The sequence below is a fragment of the Rhizopus delemar genome, genomic scaffold, assembly GCF_000149305.1.
Source record: "Rhizopus delemar RA 99-880 supercont3.1 genomic scaffold, whole genome shotgun sequence".
NCBI classification, from domain to species: domain Eukaryota; kingdom Fungi; phylum Mucoromycota; class Mucoromycetes; order Mucorales; family Rhizopodaceae; genus Rhizopus; species Rhizopus delemar.
In genome coordinates this window covers 1,437,576-1,456,586 of record NW_027137827.1, presented here as the reverse complement: position 1 = coordinate 1,456,586, position 19,011 = coordinate 1,437,576, and the positions used below count along the sequence as shown (strand labels likewise).

General features: G+C 39.7%; 11 protein-coding genes across 11 annotated transcripts; 3 read left to right on the top strand and 8 right to left on the bottom strand.

Annotated features, from left to right (window-relative positions):
- Window positions 1-64: 64 nt before the first annotated feature.
- On the bottom strand, window positions 65-1,028 carry RO3G_00579 (uncharacterized protein; the record flags this gene model as incomplete). Its single annotated transcript, XM_067655170.1, has 5 exons — window positions 65-120; window positions 249-305; window positions 353-531; window positions 589-938; window positions 993-1,028. 5 exons carry the CDS (start codon window positions 1,026-1,028, stop codon window positions 65-67), a joined length of 678 nt encoding a protein of 225 aa, XP_067511271.1.
- A 1,015-nt stretch (window positions 1,029-2,043) lies between these two features.
- Window positions 2,044-3,918, bottom strand: RO3G_00578 (uncharacterized protein; the record flags this gene model as incomplete). Its single annotated transcript, XM_067655169.1, has 6 exons — window positions 2,044-2,806; window positions 2,855-3,192; window positions 3,238-3,414; window positions 3,466-3,562; window positions 3,631-3,646; window positions 3,693-3,918. The coding sequence occupies 6 exons, from the start codon at window positions 3,916-3,918 to the stop codon at window positions 2,044-2,046; spliced, it is 1,617 nt and encodes a 538-aa protein (XP_067511270.1).
- Window positions 3,919-4,433: 515 nt separating this feature from the next.
- RO3G_00577 (uncharacterized protein) lies at window positions 4,434-5,178 on the bottom strand (the record flags this gene model as incomplete). The annotated part of the gene is made up of 2 exons (XM_067655168.1): window positions 4,434-4,854; window positions 4,901-5,178. The coding sequence occupies 2 exons, from the start codon at window positions 5,176-5,178 to the stop codon at window positions 4,434-4,436; spliced, it is 699 nt and encodes a 232-aa protein (XP_067511269.1).
- Window positions 5,179-5,806: 628 nt separating this feature from the next.
- RO3G_00576 (uncharacterized protein) lies at window positions 5,807-6,670 on the bottom strand (the record flags this gene model as incomplete). Its single annotated transcript, XM_067655167.1, has 2 exons — window positions 5,807-6,316; window positions 6,596-6,670. The coding sequence occupies 2 exons, from the start codon at window positions 6,668-6,670 to the stop codon at window positions 5,807-5,809; spliced, it is 585 nt and encodes a 194-aa protein (XP_067511268.1).
- Window positions 6,671-6,813: 143 nt separating this feature from the next.
- RO3G_00575 (uncharacterized protein) lies at window positions 6,814-7,872 on the bottom strand (the record flags this gene model as incomplete). Its single annotated transcript, XM_067655166.1, has 1 exon — window positions 6,814-7,872. One exon carries the CDS (start codon window positions 7,870-7,872, stop codon window positions 6,814-6,816), a length of 1,059 nt encoding a protein of 352 aa, XP_067511267.1.
- A 1,611-nt stretch (window positions 7,873-9,483) lies between these two features.
- On the top strand, window positions 9,484-10,938 carry RO3G_00574 (uncharacterized protein; the record flags this gene model as incomplete). The annotated part of the gene is made up of 1 exon (XM_067655165.1): window positions 9,484-10,938. One exon carries the CDS (start codon window positions 9,484-9,486, stop codon window positions 10,936-10,938), a length of 1,455 nt encoding a protein of 484 aa, XP_067511266.1.
- A 227-nt stretch (window positions 10,939-11,165) lies between these two features.
- RO3G_00573 (uncharacterized protein) lies at window positions 11,166-12,412 on the bottom strand (the record flags this gene model as incomplete). The annotated part of the gene is made up of 2 exons (XM_067655164.1): window positions 11,166-11,987; window positions 12,176-12,412. 2 exons carry the CDS (start codon window positions 12,410-12,412, stop codon window positions 11,166-11,168), a joined length of 1,059 nt encoding a protein of 352 aa, XP_067511265.1.
- A 363-nt stretch (window positions 12,413-12,775) lies between these two features.
- On the top strand, window positions 12,776-13,882 carry RO3G_00572 (uncharacterized protein; the record flags this gene model as incomplete). The annotated part of the gene is made up of 1 exon (XM_067655163.1): window positions 12,776-13,882. The coding sequence occupies one exon, from the start codon at window positions 12,776-12,778 to the stop codon at window positions 13,880-13,882; it is 1,107 nt and encodes a 368-aa protein (XP_067511264.1).
- A 166-nt stretch (window positions 13,883-14,048) lies between these two features.
- Window positions 14,049-14,282, bottom strand: RO3G_00571 (uncharacterized protein; the record flags this gene model as incomplete). Its single annotated transcript, XM_067655162.1, has 2 exons — window positions 14,049-14,149; window positions 14,216-14,282. The coding sequence occupies 2 exons, from the start codon at window positions 14,280-14,282 to the stop codon at window positions 14,049-14,051; spliced, it is 168 nt and encodes a 55-aa protein (XP_067511263.1).
- An 853-nt stretch (window positions 14,283-15,135) lies between these two features.
- RO3G_00570 (uncharacterized protein) lies at window positions 15,136-16,741 on the top strand (the record flags this gene model as incomplete). Its single annotated transcript, XM_067655161.1, has 2 exons — window positions 15,136-16,461; window positions 16,553-16,741. The coding sequence occupies 2 exons, from the start codon at window positions 15,136-15,138 to the stop codon at window positions 16,739-16,741; spliced, it is 1,515 nt and encodes a 504-aa protein (XP_067511262.1).
- Window positions 16,742-18,147: 1,406 nt separating this feature from the next.
- On the bottom strand, window positions 18,148-18,693 carry RO3G_00569 (uncharacterized protein; the record flags this gene model as incomplete). Its single annotated transcript, XM_067655160.1, has 1 exon — window positions 18,148-18,693. One exon carries the CDS (start codon window positions 18,691-18,693, stop codon window positions 18,148-18,150), a length of 546 nt encoding a protein of 181 aa, XP_067511261.1.
- Between the last annotated feature and the right edge of the window lie 318 nt (window positions 18,694-19,011).

Genomic DNA, 19,011 nt, shown 5'->3' with positions numbered 1-19,011 from the left:
TCTTTGATAGGCTAAATAAGTTTGTATATTCATCGATACACTTGGCCTTTCATTCTGTTGATCATTAAGTACAATTAAGGAAGAAGTTGAATTGGATCGTTGAAGTGAAGGTTGTTGTTCCTGTAAAAAAGATGGTGGATGATAATGATTGAGAACAGATTTAGATAATAAAATGCTGTCTGAAATAGATCGTTTATGATGTTTTATAGAAGGTTGACCAATTAAGGAGACAAAGCCGCCTTCTTTACTAATCTTTCTTGATTCTTCTTGTTGAATAGATTGAAATTGAACATAAGAAGGTATGTCTGTAGTATATTATTATTTGATTTGTATAGGACAGTTTATATAATACCTTGATCTAAATTCTCTGGGGACATGGTGTGTTCAATCTCTGGTATAGAATGATGGGATGAAGACGCTTGAGGTTGCTCTTGATTCATTTTAGATGGAGCTGGATTCATGACTGGCACTGCGGATTGGATTTCAGTTTTTTTGTGATCTGTGGTTGCTGTATTTATCCAAGGAATAGATCTATTCATACGTAAAATGATTAGTGTTCTCTTTTTCCTTTTATAATCAACTACATACACTGCTACTCGGCTCAGCATTTCAGCTGCAGTTCCACTTGCCCTTGACTTCTTTGTAGACATGCCTCTTAGTTTGGGTCTCCAAATCTTCCTTAGGCTTTCAATCGTCGCATGATGTCGAAATACTTCTGGATCAGATGTCTCGCTAAACAGAGGTGAATTACTCATGCCTGAGATATCATCCAGTTTTGATTTTAACACTTTTTTCATTTTAAGATTAAAGGTATGTTCATTCAATTTGGAGAGTGTCTCGATATCCAAAAAGCGTGTAGGTCGAATGTTTTTAGCACGTTGATAGTCTCCGATGTTGAATCGAAAAGCGTCATAATCTATAAATGGATCCTTTATGGTCTATGAAGACAAAATAAGTAAACGCTGCATGTTGTTTATAGATAAAAAGCATACAGTGAAATTAGAATCTTGTAGTTTATTTCTGCACATGATTAATTTAGATATAATGGCTGCTACTAGATGAGGTTCTAACCAAGGTTCTTTAAGAGTGAACTAATAGGGGCATGAGCAATGCGTTGTAATGATAAAAAAGTTACCTCTGTTGTCTTAATTGGATCATATTTTGTATAAAATGTCCATAATGCTTGTGTAGTCTCATTACATATCAGCCCATCTATGTAATCTTTATCCAGTAACTTGAATAAATATAATGCTATCTGTACAATTGATACTAAATTAGTCACGGCTTCTTGAAAATCTACTGTATCCGCTATTTTATACAATGACCTAAATTTTTCTTCTGAAGCTGGGCTATACTTGTATTAGCATAAGATACACAGTTGGAGATATGCTTACTTGGGTGGTCGGAGGTTAAGTGAGCTTCTTCCAGTACAATTGGTTCTTTTCAAATTGATATTCATATAAGCTTGTTTCACCCATTTATCATAGTCTCCGTCTGGTATTAAAACCATATCCATCTCAAAAGGAAGTTCACTTGGATCTGTTAGAACGATATCTCCTAAAGGTGTCTATCAGTAGTTTAATAAGTTATATAATATAAACAAAACATGTTTCCTTACTGATTTCAATCGAATGTTGGATTCACCTCCGCTTATAAAGGAGTGCACTTGAGGTCGAGGATGTTGAAGTTCTGCAGTGGAAATAGCAATGACAGCAACTTGAATCTATACATTCCATTGGTTTTATAGCTTTTAGAAAGATAAATAAATATAAACTTACAACATGACTTGTTTCTCCTGTAAACACTTTAACAACGTTGGAATCTATCTTTCTATCACACATCCTTTTTCTTAAGATTAATTCAATGAAAAAGATGTAATGGGTACAAATACCATTGCTCTACAATATAGATCTGATATCCAACTAATTCACATTGTTCCTCAATAACACTTAGTCCACATATGGCTGCAATTTGAAGTGCTTTCTTTCTTTCTGCAAATACAAAACGTTTTTTTTCTGACATTTAAAAAAAAAGAAAAGGGATTTATTTAACAACACGTAAAATGGATCTACTAAAACCAGCGGCGATCAGTGCCATCAGACCACCAAAAATCAAAACGGGTGTCACACTCGACATGGATTGATCGTCTTTGATGGTAGCAAAGATGAATGAAGATATGATAGCCACAGCAAATTGAGGAAATACGACATACATGTTGTGAACACCCAAGATCATGCCCGCATCAAACTCTTCTTGCTTTTGCGGGATTTCTTCTTCATGATTTGTCATACTGCTTCCCGGCTGCTGCTGCTGCTGCTGCTGCTGCCGCTTTTCATCTTCTACGCTCACGTATTCGCCTACGAGCGAAAATGGAATCCAGAGGACGATAGCCCACGGAATGCCCATGATGGCCAAGATGACAGTAGCCGAAAATACCGATCGAACAAACCAAGAAGATAGCAAGGCAGTAGCGACAGTCAAGTGAGATAAGGTATAGATATTTAAAATACCCAGTACTTTTTTAAATCGAACAGCCAAGGGAGGTATGATGAGCCCAGCAAGAACAGAGATAACCGAATAACACAAGAGGGCAAAAGACCCTGCCCGGGTACCTTCAGCCCAATCCCTTTTTTCGGGAGCGGAGGGGTGCGTGGCAAAATAGATGTCAGAGACCCACTGTGTACTATAGAACAAGAAAGGAAACCAACCCATCCAGGCAAAGAATTGTGTGTTGCATAAGGTTTGAATGGGTCGAGGCAAATAGCGAAATGCTTTCCAGATATAAAAAAAGGTGCTGTACCAAGGTCTATTGGATTTAAATGAGATACATAGTCAGCCTATAAGAGAAACTTACTGTTGACTTCCCTCTTGGTCCTCATTTACTTTTTCTTTTGTTGTAACACATGTAATAAACAAGGTCACAATGAAGATAATGATAGCAATCATACAAAACACCTTGACTTGAGTATTACCAATCCAAGGAAAATAGGTTACCAGGTCGATGAAGCCAACGAAATAACCAATTACCATGGCTGTATTACTCATGCGTGCACTCCAAGCATTCGCCAATTCTTGCTGCCAAAGAGGAGGTATATCGAGAATAAGAGCACGGCAGATGGCTTGTACTGCATTTAATGTGAAATCCAAAAAATAAAATGAAAAGACAGCTACGATGATAGCATTCGTGTGTGCCTACGACCCAATCAGTTTCTTCTTCATCACAACTCTTCTGCTTACCTCCGATTCAAGTTCTTTTTGATTATTTTTAAAAGACAAGGTAGCCATCCAATATCCAATCTCTTTTGCATAAGCAATTCCCACCATCGATAGACATGTCAAGGTTCCAGATACAATCATAAATGGTCTTCTTTTACCTAACCTTGATCTACATTTATCACTGAATGCTCCTATTAGCTAAAAAAAAATCATTCGTACGTCACACATTTCTTCTACTGTGTAACTCACAGGTTGAACAAGTAAACCAGACAATGGACCAGCAAGCCAAACAAGTGCTGTCAATTCTTTAGATAGGTCCAATGATAATAAATAAGGTGTACCATAACTATCATAAACTGTGAGTTGTCCCTTTTTTTTTTATTCTTTCTTTATTTTATATGCTACACTCTTTACGATAATTCGACTGTCCCTATGATGATGTCAATATGATGTATAAAATAAACAAGAAAACATACAAGTGAATTGAACACCTGCCATGCAAACAGTTAATGATAACAGTTGAAGTAAATTTAAACCGGGAGTGATGGATTCTAGATCAGAGAGAGGCTCCTTGACATAACTTGGTGCTTGTCCTGTACTATTATAAGTAGATGCCTCAAAAGAAGACCTTCTTCTTTTATGTTTTGGTCTAGTAACAGGTGGTTTGGATAGTAAAGGAGTCTTTGAATTGATTTCAGGCATTGAAGGGAAAAAAGAAGAAGAAGAGAAAGGGTTGATTGTGTAAATTTATTTATGCATAAAATAGGTTTATTTGACTGCTTTTTTTTTGCATTAAAATGATTTTGGATTAAAAGTGACAGAGGTTAAGCTGTCCGATGGCTTGTGTCGATGAAATTTGTTATTAATAATAGTATTATGATAAATTGGTTTTTGTGCAGTGTAAAAGAAGTAATTACTAAAACTTTTGTATTGATCGATTTCTTTGATGATAATTGAAACTTCTTTTTCAAATGTTTGATTTTCTTGTCTAAAATAATATTTTTTAAATTTAGTCAACATATTAATCATATCATCTCTGCATAATACTCCAATTCTTCCTCCCCATACACCAATTGGTATTGATCTGTATTTTACTTGTCTTTCTGTTTCTTGTTCTAAAGTGACATGATTTAATAAATTAGCTTGCTCTCTTGGATCATATCCTCTACTGATCGCTATTTCTATCACTAATACAGAAAAGATAAGGATGGACTTAGTCATGAATCATTCAACTTACTTTCTTTATTCATCTTTTGTGTAAGAGGTCCAGCAGAGTAAACAATTAAATCAGTTTCCAATATCTCAATATATCCTCCTGGTTTTAATAATCGCCAACAGTCACTGATGACCTTCAGATATTGTGCTGTGGTCAAGGAGAGGATCATGAATCGAATATGAATTACATCAAAATTAGCATCAGGAAACTGAGATAGACCATGAAGGACATCACAAACTGATAAATGACAATTGATAGGTAAAGTATGTTGTAAGGGAAACATGTCAACATTATCAACACCAAACACTTGAATATTAGGGTATTTTGTTGCAAGATCAATACACCAAGAACCAGGTCCACATCCCACATCAAGGATTTTAGCATTTTCTAATTCTTGATAATCAAAGGGTAATAGAAACTCCCTAAAGAATAGTGTTACTCAAATATCCTATTTTGTTTCTCATTTACCCTTCAAAAGCTAATTTGACTAGATCATTTTTTAGTTGAATACGATCTGCTTCATCTTCGTCTGGTTTAATCAAACTTGTCTGTGGTATATCATCTTGATGATCATGCTGTTGTTCTGGTACACTTTTAATTTCAATTGGAGTTTTTGCATATCTTTTAGCTGCTTTTGATAAAAATTTATAAAGCTTGGGTCGTGAACGTTCTTCAATGAAGGATTGTGGTCTTTTAAGCTCTACACTTTGTCTTCTTTCAGGTGAAGGTGGTTCAGAAGAAAACATGTTAAAGAAGGGTCCATTGAACCATGATCTTCTTCTGTTTTCATTATTTTTCCTTTCATAAGTACTTGTTGCTCGTCGCATTTATGTTGCCATAACAATAGAAAAGAAAAGAAAAGTTTTTTTTTTTTTTTTTTGCCTTGTCTCAATTTTCTTTTTTGATAATCTGTTTCTAAATTTGGCAAATCACATGTCAAATAGCCTAATTGTATACAATAAAAAAAGATAATTTGTAATAAAATTCATCTTCAAAACTGTTACATCTTTTTTTCAAACAATAAACATCCTTATTTTTCCATGAAAGCATCCTTAAAAAGAGTATCAACCTCTAACAAACAATCGGTTTTTCTCCGACAAGCATTGTTTTATTGCTAAGGTTTCAATTGATCTTGAAAGGTTTCATTCTTTTCATGAATGAAACAAGCCTTTTTGTATATCTCAAAATGATTTGGATCTAAAGCAACACAGAGTTGCATTATTAAAAAATCCATCCTTTTTTGTATATGCGGGACTTTTTTTTTTTTTTTTTTTTTTGTATGAGGATTTTATTCTAGTGCCGCCTCCAGACGAGCACTGTTACAAAAAGAAAATTACAACAAAAAAACTATTGATATAATAAAATGTAATATTTCTACATTTCTCGACGATGTAAATTTTCATTGTGGATTCTTCTAAGTAGCGCTGTGGCTCCTGCTGTTACTTCATTTGGCCAGAATGGTGTGCCTTCAAAAATATATTTCCAGTGTAGTCTCCATAAGCTCAAGACTCCACAAGCAATTACGTGAAAGGTGTCAATTTTCCAATGCGATAGTGTCTTGGCTGTTGCTTGAAATGGTCGATTTATGTGATCAAAAGATAATATCGACGGCTGTTCAAGAAATCGTTGTGCCAATGTGTCCCCATATAGGCCGTTTAACTGGGCAGGACCACAAAAAGTGTTCATCTGTTTCAATTGCGCCACACACCATGCATCCTTCATCGGTGATATATCTAGGCATGATTCTTTGCAGACGAGAGCGAGTAGGAAGCTTTGAATGATAGAGTCGCCATAGAATAGTACGTGCTGGATGAGGAATTGAGACGTGTCAGAATTTGTTCCAGGAAGATCTGCTGGCTCTAGGATACGTGGGTGGAAGGCTATCTAAAGGGAGAATGTCAAGATTTCGGAACCACTTAGTGGACAAATCCTCAACTAGAGTGCCATCTGGTAGAGGCGAGCTGAATAGAGAGTCAAACTGAGGCGCAGGACGTTGAAAGCCAAAAGAGGATATAAATCCCCCAATAGCACAGTTGGGAGAACTTTTAAGGGGGACAAAAAAATCCTCTTCAGCTATTTGACTTGTGCGCACAAGATCGAGATATTTTATAACCCTGTTTCTTTGTTGACTGGACGGGAAAGATCCTCTGGGAGTAAGCTTACCATCGATAACATTGAATCCATATACATCTTTAACCAATAGTGATTTCCAATACGGGCTTTGATAAGTATGTTCATTTGTAAGTAAAGCTGGGCACACTCTGCATAAAGGTAATTCCTCTGCTGTACTAGTATTCAGATCAGTCCAGTTAATTTTATAATCTATATGATCTAGAGTACGAAACATGGACTGAAAGCAACCAATTTTTTTACTGTCAGTACTACGCTTTTCTGAAAAAAGTAAAGGCAGAATCGCTGAAGGCGAGGAGGTCAGTACACAGATATAGTATCGCATAAGAGCTGTAGCAAATGATTCCTGAGTCGAAGCCAGGTGCGTCGATTGGAGCACCGGGATAAGCCATCGCAACTGAAGGGCTGAGTGCTGCATAGCGGGGTCTCCGGCAGTCTTGAAACTTCACTGATGGAAAGTTTTTGCATCTGAGAAACTTAATAATAATAGAGCGTATTCGTTGGAAGAAGCTTTGGGGAGGACATAGTATCCTTATGCTGTGCCATATACGACTGAGCAAGAGTGAATTTGCAACCACGCTACGTCCTTGTATGGAGAGTCCTCGTTGAGCTAGGATATCAGCATGACGTTTAACTTTTGTAATAATGCTGTCAAGATAGTTGGGCATTTGCTGTGTACTGCTTGTAAGCGGATATCCCAAATAGATGGCAGCAGTAGGATCCTTGTTGTCATGCCATTGAAGAATACGGTTTGCATTAAGCATGGTACGCCATTCTAGTTGTTCTTCGCCTGAAAGAGAAACAGCCAGTGTCTTATGACGATTGAGTTTGGCATTGGAGGCTCTCCCGTATAAAGACACTAATTGTAATAGGACTTGTAATTCTGTTGGACCCTTGAGAAATACAAGGACATCGTTTGCATAAGCCAAAGCTTTGACTGGAGGCGACGACCTTGCCAAGTTGCTTAATCCGAGTTGAATTGACCTAGGGAAAGTAAAGCCCGAAATTAAAGAGGAGGACCAAATAGACCGCAAAAAAGGCTCGATTGCAAGATTGAAAAGCAGAGGGGAGAGAGGATCTCCTTGTCGAAGTCCTCTTGCTTGCTGGATCGAAGTTGTAAGAAATCCATTGACGTTAATACAGAGTGAGGTACCAAAAAATAGGGATAAAATACTTGTAACCAAAGTCGATGGAAATCCAAACCGTTCTAAGCAGGCCTTCAAGTATTGAGGATGGACGCGGTCATATGCCTTTTCTTGATCCAAGAGGAGGGCTATTCCGGGTAGTTTAAAGCGTTCTGCGATGCTCATAATTAATCGCGTAGTAGCACCATTATCGGCTATGATTGTATATGCGGGACATTTTAACAGTAAAAACAAGTAATTACAGTCATTTCAGAAAGTAAAGTCGCTGGTTTTGAGTTCAATGTCGTGCAAAAAATTTGCGTGTTCAACAATGAAGTCGCCTGGTTCAGCAATAGAGTCGTGATCACATGTCACGGGCTTTGTTTATTTTTACCTGTCGCTAATTTTTCTTGGCATTTTAATTTTATAAAACGAGAATGCTCGGCCAGCAGAAAATTTTTCACAGAATGAAGGCCTATTTAAACACCTTTTTTAGCTTAATGAGCGAGGGGAGGGGCAGAGAGGAGGGGGATACATTTGGTATATTTATGCATATGGACAAAATGTTCACAACTTTTTCATCAAATGAATGGCAGGCAATTCGCAATGGGTGTAGGAGGTGCACTTTTAAGACTCCAGTATAACTTGAGCTCAAAATATAAATAGAAAGAGGCCGTCACTGTTTTAAAATACCAACCAGTTGACCAGCTTTGTACACAGTAATCCACCCAAGAACAACAAAACGAGCGGAAATAGATGCGGGAAGCACATTCTAACATGAAAAAAAGGCGGGTCAATAAGTTATAAAGTAGGCGAAATCAAACCTGTACGTTCCGCAAAGCAATGTTGCAATGTACCGCAGTGGAGATACTACATGTCAGTTGGCCACGAAGGAGTCCCTGATTGGTACAATTATGCTAAACTTTTCTCTTTTTCCCTCTGACCTTGGGGCAATCATCCTGCCTATGCGTCAGCCCATACTCAAGAGAAAATATTGCTTTTGGAACCAGCTGTGTGTTGATCGTTCAAGGGAGAGGACCTCGTAACAATGTGCGACGTGCGGACAGAGCTTAGAAACAACCCATGTAAAAAACCTTGCAGTTTCCTTCTTCATCTCATAGCTTCCATCTCCAAGCGAGGGAAGAAATACTATTGCATGGCCACACAACTGTGTTGAAGGAGAAGCTGAAAGAAGAAGAAAAAAATATTCCATGGAATCCGTGAAAAAAAAATCACAGTGAGCCAAGAAAATGAAGGCTTGTCATTGGCCAGTCAAATAAAAGTGAACACCAGGAAGGTGCAATCTTTTTCCACAATCTTCTTCCCACCTCCTTTTTTTTTTTGCTTCCTTTGGTACACCAAGTGCTGTAAAATTACAAATGTCTCCCATTCCACACGGCTTACCAAAGCCATTCAACATTACTGAGGAAGAATGCAAAATTTTCAAGATTCCTTTGCTTTTCAACACACTCTGCAGATGAATGGGCGGACATTGACAAAGTAGTAGATGAGCTGTGGAAGGTGACAAGTTTGCGTGTCAAGGACACCAAGACGGTCAAAGGCACACTTATTCAATCCATTAACACCGTGGCATTGAATCGAAAGAACTGGTTCCAGTTGGTATCTTATTGCCACCAGCTGATCGCCCATTACAAACTCAAGGAGATTACCGCAACATTTGATATTGCATGGACTCTGAAAAAGCAAAAACAGCGTGCCTTGGACCTGGGTACTGTGAACGGTGTCAAACTCTCGCAACTGGGTGCAGAAAAGTTTGGAAAGGAGCTCGACAAACTCATGGATGCTATTGACAAGGAGAAACGTGATCCGTCGCAGCCAACTGGTGCCACCACGACCGTCAAGAAAGAGCCAATGCAGCAACAGCAAGGTGTATTGGAAGAATGTTCCGAATACATGACAATGACTGAGGCCGATGGTGTAGCTTTCAAAGATTCGACCCTTGGCACGATTATCAAGCAAAAAGCAATCAGTATCTACTGCAAGTGGAAGAACGACATGCCCCTATCAGACCAAGAATTGCATTGGATGGCCTGTGGGTTGTCTTCCATCTTGGATTTGACAAAAACAGACTTGACTATGGAATTCTTGGACTGTACTAAGGACGAGCTGGAACAAGTGTCTAGTCCCCTAGTTGACAAGCGAAGTCGCAAGCAATATCATCTCCCTGCCTTGGTGAATCAAACATATGACATTGTCGTGTCGCTAATCGAAAAGGAACACAATGTCAAGAAGGCCATCTTGTACATTCAGCAAATCAAAACAAGCTGCCTTGACACAGAACGACTGCTTGCAGCACTGGTCACGTTGATCAAGATCGTTGACACCAACGCATTTCTGCTCAACCCTGATAACTCGGCCCGCGTGACAGAGTATGATTTTATCACGCAAGTTTGGGCACCCATCCTCAAGTCATTGATTGATATTCATGGTGTGTTGCGCATGAAAATTGGAGAGTCTAGTCCGGCCCAAGGCATTGTTTGTCGCAAGCGCTCCTACAGTGACGCCCGAGTTGGATTCAAGGTGGACTTGCGGCTGTTGTTTGATTCGCGCCAAAATGAACACGACCTGCTTGCTCTCGAAGCTGCAAAGGCGGGTGACGCATCCAAATTGTGCCATGACATTTGCAAACTTATGCGCGAGGCCAAGGACAATCTCGATGCTATCCTGCAGCACATCCTGAAACGTCACATGAAAATGCCAGTCTTGTCCTGGTACATGCACACCAATGGTGTCAGTGCGCATACTGGCACAGTTCACATTGCTAAGGCTGGTCTTTATTTGGCATTGCATGAGTCAAAAATCCACTTTCCAAGAAACTTGGCATCGCTGCAGGTATTCAAAAACGAATTTGTCATGCTCATTTCCATGGTGTTTGACTTGGAACGAAATGCCCTCATGATCAAAAAATCCATGGATTTACTGGATTGTCGCAAGGATTCGGCCATGAGCCGCCACGTCGATCCGGATGATTGTCTTGACGCCAACTCTTGTCTGTCGTCCATGCGACCAACCTTTTACAACCCTCCACGAGACCAAGTATCATTAGCTGTTCTTCCGGCTAACTTGTTTGGTGCTGCAACCACGGCCCCTGTATCATCTGTGCCGTCTCCCCCTTGCCACACCGACTTGGACCCTGACGAATATGGCTGGGCTGCCATGGATAATGGCCAGTTCTATCACATTCATACTGGTATCACTGCGGATCGCCATCCATTTGACGAAAAATCTTGAACATTTTGTCCATACTCGTAAATATACCACATTTACCCCCACCGTCACCATACACTCCCAATCTTAAAAGGCTGTTTAAATAAATACGTCGTCATTCATACCATAAGATATCATTCCATTTGCTTGTTGCTCAAATTTGTGCAGTCTTTCGTCCTGGGTCAGGTTACTGACCCTGTTTTTTTTTTTTTGTTTTGTTTGTTTTGTTTTGTTTTTTGCATTTTGTGTTTTTATAATCTCTCCTTGTTGAGACATTTACCGAAACATTTAGCAGAATGAGAAACAAAGCCTTTGAAATCACTTAAATATAAGCTATCGCATGCCTCACTAATTCTTGTCATTAATGATTCTTTTTCCAGGAATTTATTTCGTTTAACTTTACTCTTGACAACTGACCAAAATTGTTCAATTGGATTGGGTTCAGGAGAATACGGAGGAAGGTAAGCATACCGGTATCCTCGAGAGTGAATATATTTTCCTACGTCAGTTGAGCTATGAATAGGGGCATTATCCATGACAAGATAATGTCCTTTCATTTCTGGATACTTATCCATTTCATCAAGAGTAGCTTTTAAAAAACTCAGATAATGTCCTGTTACTGTTCCAATGCTATAACCATCAGTCTCACACCCGAGCTTTCTCTTCTTGATACGCTTCGGAACTCGCAAACTAACATTAATTAAACCTGTGGCAGAAATTGCACCTAAAATAGATGTTGCTTGTGCTTTAGTCATTGGCACTGTAACTACTGCAGGAGTGCCTTTCTTTGACCAAGCCATACCCCGTTTCAAATTAATGTGAAAGGCGGATTCATCAAGAAAGACACAATTTGTTGTGAAATCCAGGTCAGTTTGCTGCCACTTTTGAACCCAGTCATATCTTTGCTGAATCTTTTCCTTACTGTTCCTTTCCACAAGATGAAACTGTGCTTGCTTAATAGACAGATTACACTTAGTTGTCATGAAGTTATAAACAGTACTACGAAAAACGTTGAGATCCTCATAGTTTTGTTTCAAACTTTCCACCACTTCATTGACAACGGCAGAAGGATTCTCATCAATGTAATTTAAAAGAAATTGCTTATGCTCATTCCCAAGAATACGACGTCGCCCTGATTTTTTCTTTTTTTCGAAAATGCTTTCTGGGTCTTCGTAATAACGTTTTACCCATCTCTGTGCTGCCCGGATATGAATCCCCAATTGTCTCGCAGCAGCAGAAGCATTCAAGCATCAGAGTAAACCGTATAGCGTCGCTTATTGCATAGTTCCATATCAACATCGCAGTTTCTTTCATCCGCAGTTGGAAGTATAACGAGATTAGATTGTCTTTCTGGAGGTTTATTCATTAAGAATTGAGTACGGGAACTTATTGTTTCAATAGCATACAACTCCTCATCTACAACTAGATCCATCGGCTGAACGCCATGTTCATCAACAATATGCCCCTGTCCATCTTCATAATAAACTTGCATACTCATCTTCAATATCTGTAAAATAAATTGTAAATAGAGAGAAGAAAGCAAAACGGACATAGAAAATCGAACCCCTTTTTTATAACAATTTAATGCCAAGAATTTTATTGGATTACTAAGCGACAAGTAAAAATAAACGAAGTTCGTGACGCATGAGCATGACTTTATTTTTGGATCAATCGATATCATTTTTGAACGCATAATTTTTTTGCACGACTTCAAACTCAAAATCAGCGACTTTTCTTTCTGAAATGACTGTACTAATTACGTAAAGCTTTCTTTCGTTCTTTCAACCGTTACACAAGTGTATATCGGTCATTCATCTTTAAAACGACAAACAAGATACATATAACACTTCATAAAACGACAATGACACCTAGTGTTCGAGGCCGCAAGCCTACTGTACCTGTTCTTTCAAGCGAACAGGTCCAAAATCTGTATAAGCAATTTGAGACTCAACGACGACAACTCATTTGCCCCAATTGTCAAACAATAGACTCCTTGTACCGTAATGGTTCCTCTACTGGCAATCCTCCTCAGCCTACCTTCATTTGCAAGCACTGTAGCAAAAACTACAATGCCCCTACCGTAGCCAAATTGCTTCAGTCTACTTCAATAACTGACCTACCTCCTGACTCCACCACCCAGAACTCAATGGAAATTTCTGGATCATCAGCTGTGAACTCCGAGAACAATGATGGGACATCCAGTGTAACCATAGCCGATTTGCAATCTACAATTACAACCCTCTATGCTGAACTCAAACAGACCCAAGCTGAACTCCAACAAGCCCGTGAAGAAATCCAAACATTGCGTAGACAACAAGCTTCTGCTGATTCCTTGCCTCATGCTGAACTGAGCGGTTCCCAATTCCCGCCTATGCCTGCTGCCTCTCAACCACTCCCCCCTTGGCGAGACGCAGCCCGACTTAACAGTATCAAAGCTTCCATGCTCGAAAAGCGCCAACAACGTCGACTCCAACGTCAGGAAACCGCAGCTCGAATTTTACAACCACCTTCCGAGAACCAAGGTTTTCAGTATATCTATGTACCTACTAAAGCCCGTGTACCTGTTGGCCAATTGAGAAGCCGTCTTTGTAAACTGGATATTAATAATAGCCGCATTCTCGACATTCATTACCCCACACGCAACGTTGTGACCCTCCTTGTCCACAACGATTATGCACCTGAACTGAAATCCCACCTCCAAAAATTTAAGGTACGCACCAAGGACGACTTCAACCCCTGTGACGGCTCAATTCTCATGGACCCCAAATACGAACAAAGCTCTAAAGAAGAACGGGATGACTTCGCCCTGATGCACCATAGCGACCGCGTGAAGAAAGCCCTGAGCTATATCCGTGCTCCAGTCAAGGCAGCTGTAGCTCGTTACTTTTACAATCAAGATGTCTTCAATGTTGATGAAGATGACGCTATGCTTCTCTCGGACCACGAAGATAACAACTCCCAATTATAATGACCACTATCAACATATCGCTATTCAACGCTACTGGCCTACCCAAACAAGCTATCTCACCTCTCCTTAAATTAGCTGAATCCTCTTCCGTTCTTTTAATTACCGAATCATGGCTCCTCTCACCCAACAGATATCCCACATCCTGGCAGCAATTTCACACTTATGGTCAACCTATCCAATCAATCAAAAATCGGGGTAGTCTTGGTATTGCCCTGCTAGTTAATCCTTCCTGCCCCTTCTCAGTACAACACATCCCACCAAGACACACTTTATTAGCTAAGTATACTTTGTCTTTCATTATAGCGAAATATCTTGTCCATTGCCTCTACTTACCTCCATCTTTGTCACATACAGAAGTTTCCAACATCCTTGACTTACTGCCCTTAGATCTACCCAACATTACATCCACCGTTATTTGTGGCGACCTCAATGCACGGTTAGGACAGATCACTGGAGATACTCTTCACACTCATCGAGGTCAAGTAATATATGACTGGACCAAATCACATGATATGACTATATGGAATGAAAGATTAACCTATGGATCACCCACATACATGACCTATAATGGTAGCAGTATTATCGATTACTTCATCAGCACGACGGAGTTGCCTTACCCACAGTTAATAATCCGAAATGACTTATCGCTTGACTCCTATCATAAGTTTATGACATTCTCCTTTCAAGTGACAACAGCATCCCCGAGGACCTGTCCACCCAAACGAACCTTATGGCACTTGAATAAGCTAAAAGATGACAAGCAACGAACTCAATATATAGAACACTTTTCTTATCTCATCACGGATCTTATACCAACCGACTTCCCTTCCTTTGATAATAGAGCCTCCGCAGCGACATATATTGAACATTTCAACCGAACACTGTGTCAAGCGATCTACCAATCTCTGGATTCAGTTTGTGGACGCTTCACAAGACGACAGGATGACTTCCAACAACAGTTTTGGACGCGTGAATTACAAGAGAGCTTTGACCTCAAAGAATACTACTACAGGAAGTGGCGGAAAGCGCAGGGAATAAACTGTCTAAAGTACTGGCTGCTTCATCAAGAAACTAAGGCAAGGCTGCGCAGAATGATTCTGCAACGAAGGCGAGAAACCTGGATAGATTTCTGTAACAAAATGGAACATGGGGAGTATACTAAAGCCATTGCAAGGCTGTGCAAAATACGTAAAAACAGAAACCTAAAGCCCTCTTTTTCTACCATAGAAGGACCAGAACAAGCAGCTGATGTAATGGCTTCGCACTTGCAAACAATCTACTCAGGACGACTACTTCAAGGTGTGGAGGAAGATCACTTGTCCTTCTATAACTCTCCTCCTTTTTCGCAAGAAACTTGCCCAATCTTACTGAATGATGTCAAAGACGCCCTTCGACAACTGCCACCAAAGAAAGCGCCAGGCCCTGATCACATCCGGCAAGAAATGCTTACCCCTCTACAGCCCACCCTTGCACCTATACTGCTGTTTCTGTTTCAACTATGCTGGACATGGTCCTACACACCTGCTGAATGGCGTTTGGCCCAGATCATACCGATTTACAAGAAAGGCGACCCAACTGAGCCTGGTAACCATCGACCCATTAGCCTCACGTCTGTCTTTCGAAAGCTGCTAGAACGTAGTATCCACCACTTCCTGATTGATCACAGCCCTCCTTTAGACATAGCTCAAGGTGGTTTCCGCGAATCTAGAGGATCTTTAGACCAAGCTCTTTGTCTAGCTGAGGTTTGCAACATCCTCCGTCGCCATTACCGCATAACTCCAGTGCTGGCCTCCTTGGACATCAAATCAGCATACGACACTGTGGATCGCCGTCAAATATGGCGTACTTTAGAAAAAACAGCGCCTGTAGCACTTGTCAGCCTACTGCGAAACTTATTTGATGAAGTTCAAATAGAAGTCCTGCTCAACAACGCAACATCCACTCGTTTCTCACCAATCACTGGAGTTCTACAAGGATCCATTCTCTCTCCTTTTCTATATTCTGTATATATAAACGAGCTGCCTCAAATACTACGTCCCCACCCAATATCCTCAGATCTTACCCCTACAGATCTCATTCTTCGCTTGAATTGCCTTCTATACGCTGACGACGTTGTCCTCATAGCTACTAAAGATGATATGGGCACTCTCCTACAGTCTTGTGAAAATCACAGCTACCAACTCGGATATCGATGGAATCCCAGCAAATGTGTCATCCTGGACTCTTCACAATCATCTTCTAGCTATACTCTCTATGGCGAAAAGATCCCAAGACATTCCTCCTTTCCTTATCTCGGTATTCCCTTTCGCCCTGGTGGCTATCTCGATACTGTTGGATTGGTCAATCGAAACAAGACTAAAGCCCTTGCCACTATGAACCAACTCTCGGCCATTGGCGTTCACCCTAAAGGCTTTGCTCCTCTCCTTGCTACTCGCTTTTACAAGCAAATTGTTCGTGCTCAGCTGGAATATGGCCTGGCCATTACCAAGATCACTACATTCCTTAGTAAACAACTGGAAGAGGCTCAAAACACCTGCTTGCGTCGAATTTTCGGTGGCTCTCGCACATCTTCCACTACGGTAATGCTACACATGTCGAACCTACCAACCATGCAGGAACGTGCTTACGCTCTCCAATCTCAGTTCCTCCTACGCTCCTTTACTCTACCAGAAGATGCCCTGCTACACCATCTTCTTCCACTTGTCCGCCAATCCCGAAGCTACTCCCAATGGTACAAGCTCTCTAAGTCTCCCATTTGGAAGCGATGCTCCTCAAATCCAGAGTCCCTGGATCGCCGCTCGTTACGTTCAATACAGCGAGAATACCGCCAAGACAATCTCAATCACAAACGTTCTATGAATGCCTCCGTCCTCCTTATGCACTGTCGTCCAATTATCTCTCTTGACCCTGTTCTATGGCTATCTATGTCCAAGTCTGAAAGAAGCCGCTGTATACGTTGGCGCCTGGGATGGCTCCCTGGTGGTCGATACAAAACCTGTCCTCGGCACCCTGACCAGTCCTTCACAAAAGCCCATGCCATTCACTGCCTTCAGATGCACCGTCGACTCATGATGCCCGAAACTATTTCTGACCCATTGTCCTTCCTTCTAAATATACTACCTGCCAGGAAACCTCGCTCTTTTAACACAACACTCTCATGGACCCTCCGTTGGCCAATTATATGCACAATCCTATATGAACTCGATTACCTACATCACACTAAGCATCTACCTACTCCGCCCACTCACCTCGGGCAAAGACTCTTAGAATGGCTCCCCTCCTCTCCTTCTCACTAGTGTATCTTACACTTGACCCCATTCACTCTTTCCACAGCATTTTTACCCTTGAACCCAAAAGGGCTTTTTAGTTACCAATTTCCCTTCCTTTTGACCTGCCTCGGGCGGGAAAGATATAATATTATAATCGTGCGCCCAATAGAGGTTTTAATAAAAAAATTTTGTGTTTAAACGTACTAATTACGTAAAAAAAGAAATTCAATTAAGAAAATTAGACTAAATAATTTTTTAAACAAGTGACAGGACAATAAAATTGTGCTTATAAAATCCAATGATCGACAAGTAATGACTTCTTAGACAATTGTTGGGTAGTCCAATAAAAGAAGAAAAGGATACCATAAATATCAAGCCACTACAATAATAATATGAGAAGCTTACAACTTGTAATTATAATACCTTTACGCCTTTTATTTAAATATAAATCTATTAATTTCGAATCAGCAAAGTTAATCAATAATCATTTATAACGCACTATAAATTGAATACGCAATAGATTCTTTATAGATCTCTATGCAACTTATACCGTCTTGATTACTACAAATTACAGTTTCCTTTGATATCATAGTTTATGAATACAAAATGAATAAACTTTATAATTAAATTTAATTCTAGTTGTTTGTAACATGTATCCACATTTAAATGCTTTGTACAAGTAATAATAAAATAAAGCAAAATATCTCCAACTTCCTTATGGTTGAGGTGTATTATATGTTCTCTCTAAACAACTTGTTTTCTTTATCCAAAAGACAGTCTTTTCAATTTTAATCAACCCTTATGTAGTAAATAACGAATCAAGTATAAAATGATATAAATCCAATTTATTCGACGACTAAGATGATACGTACATTGTACAAAGATATAAATATAACATGTCTATAAATATAACCTCAAAAGAAAAAAGAAAAAAAAAAAAAAAAAGAAAGAGAGAGAGAGAGAGAGAGGAAAACAAGACAGAGCAAGGAATGTTGCTTAGATGGCAACAACATCAACCCAGAATCTGGTATCATCAGACAAGTACTTTTTGTCCTTGACGAGTTGATCATGGATCCAGTTGACAGCGTTCTTGTAGTTGGTAATGTCTTGAGTATAAGGGTTGTTCAGACCAGATTCACCATTTCTGTGACCACCGAACCACTTGTCAGCACCATAGAACTTTTGAGATTCTTGTCTGGCTTTAATATCGTATCTAAGCTTCTTGTTGAGAATAGCACCATTGTTAGCGTTACGAGCAGGTTGACCTTTGAATTGTGAGGTAGAGGTACGAAGCATGAACCAGTTTTGCTTAAAGATACCAAAGTTGGCAGAGTCACCAGACTTGTTATCACCATAAGGGTAATCTGTCATCATCTTGTCACTTTCAAGCATGGCAATTGCAAGATCCCAGACACCACCACCATTCTTCAAGATAGCTTGCTTTCTCTTACCCAATCCAGGGACATGCTGGGTACCTCTGTTGGCAGCAGCAACAAAACCAATGACAAAGAGAAGGAAAAAGTTAATGTACTTTAGAAGCATCTTTTTCTTTTTAATTTGTTTTTTTTTTTTTTTTGTAAGATTTGAATAACTAATTAAAAAATAAAATAAAAAGACACACTGTATTTATAGCTACTCCAAAAAAAAAAAAAAAAAAAAAAAAAAAAAAAAGGGGTGAGAGAGGAGCGTTGATAAACGGAGGTAGAATAGTATTCATGCTATCAACACATACATGCCAGTCTTATATTTTCTAAAGAGACTAGAGTCTTAAATCGGAAATCCGATAGATCTCAAAAATAAGTAACGTGTGACAATCATTGTATATTCTTTAATGCCCTCTCTCTCTCTCTCTCTCTCATT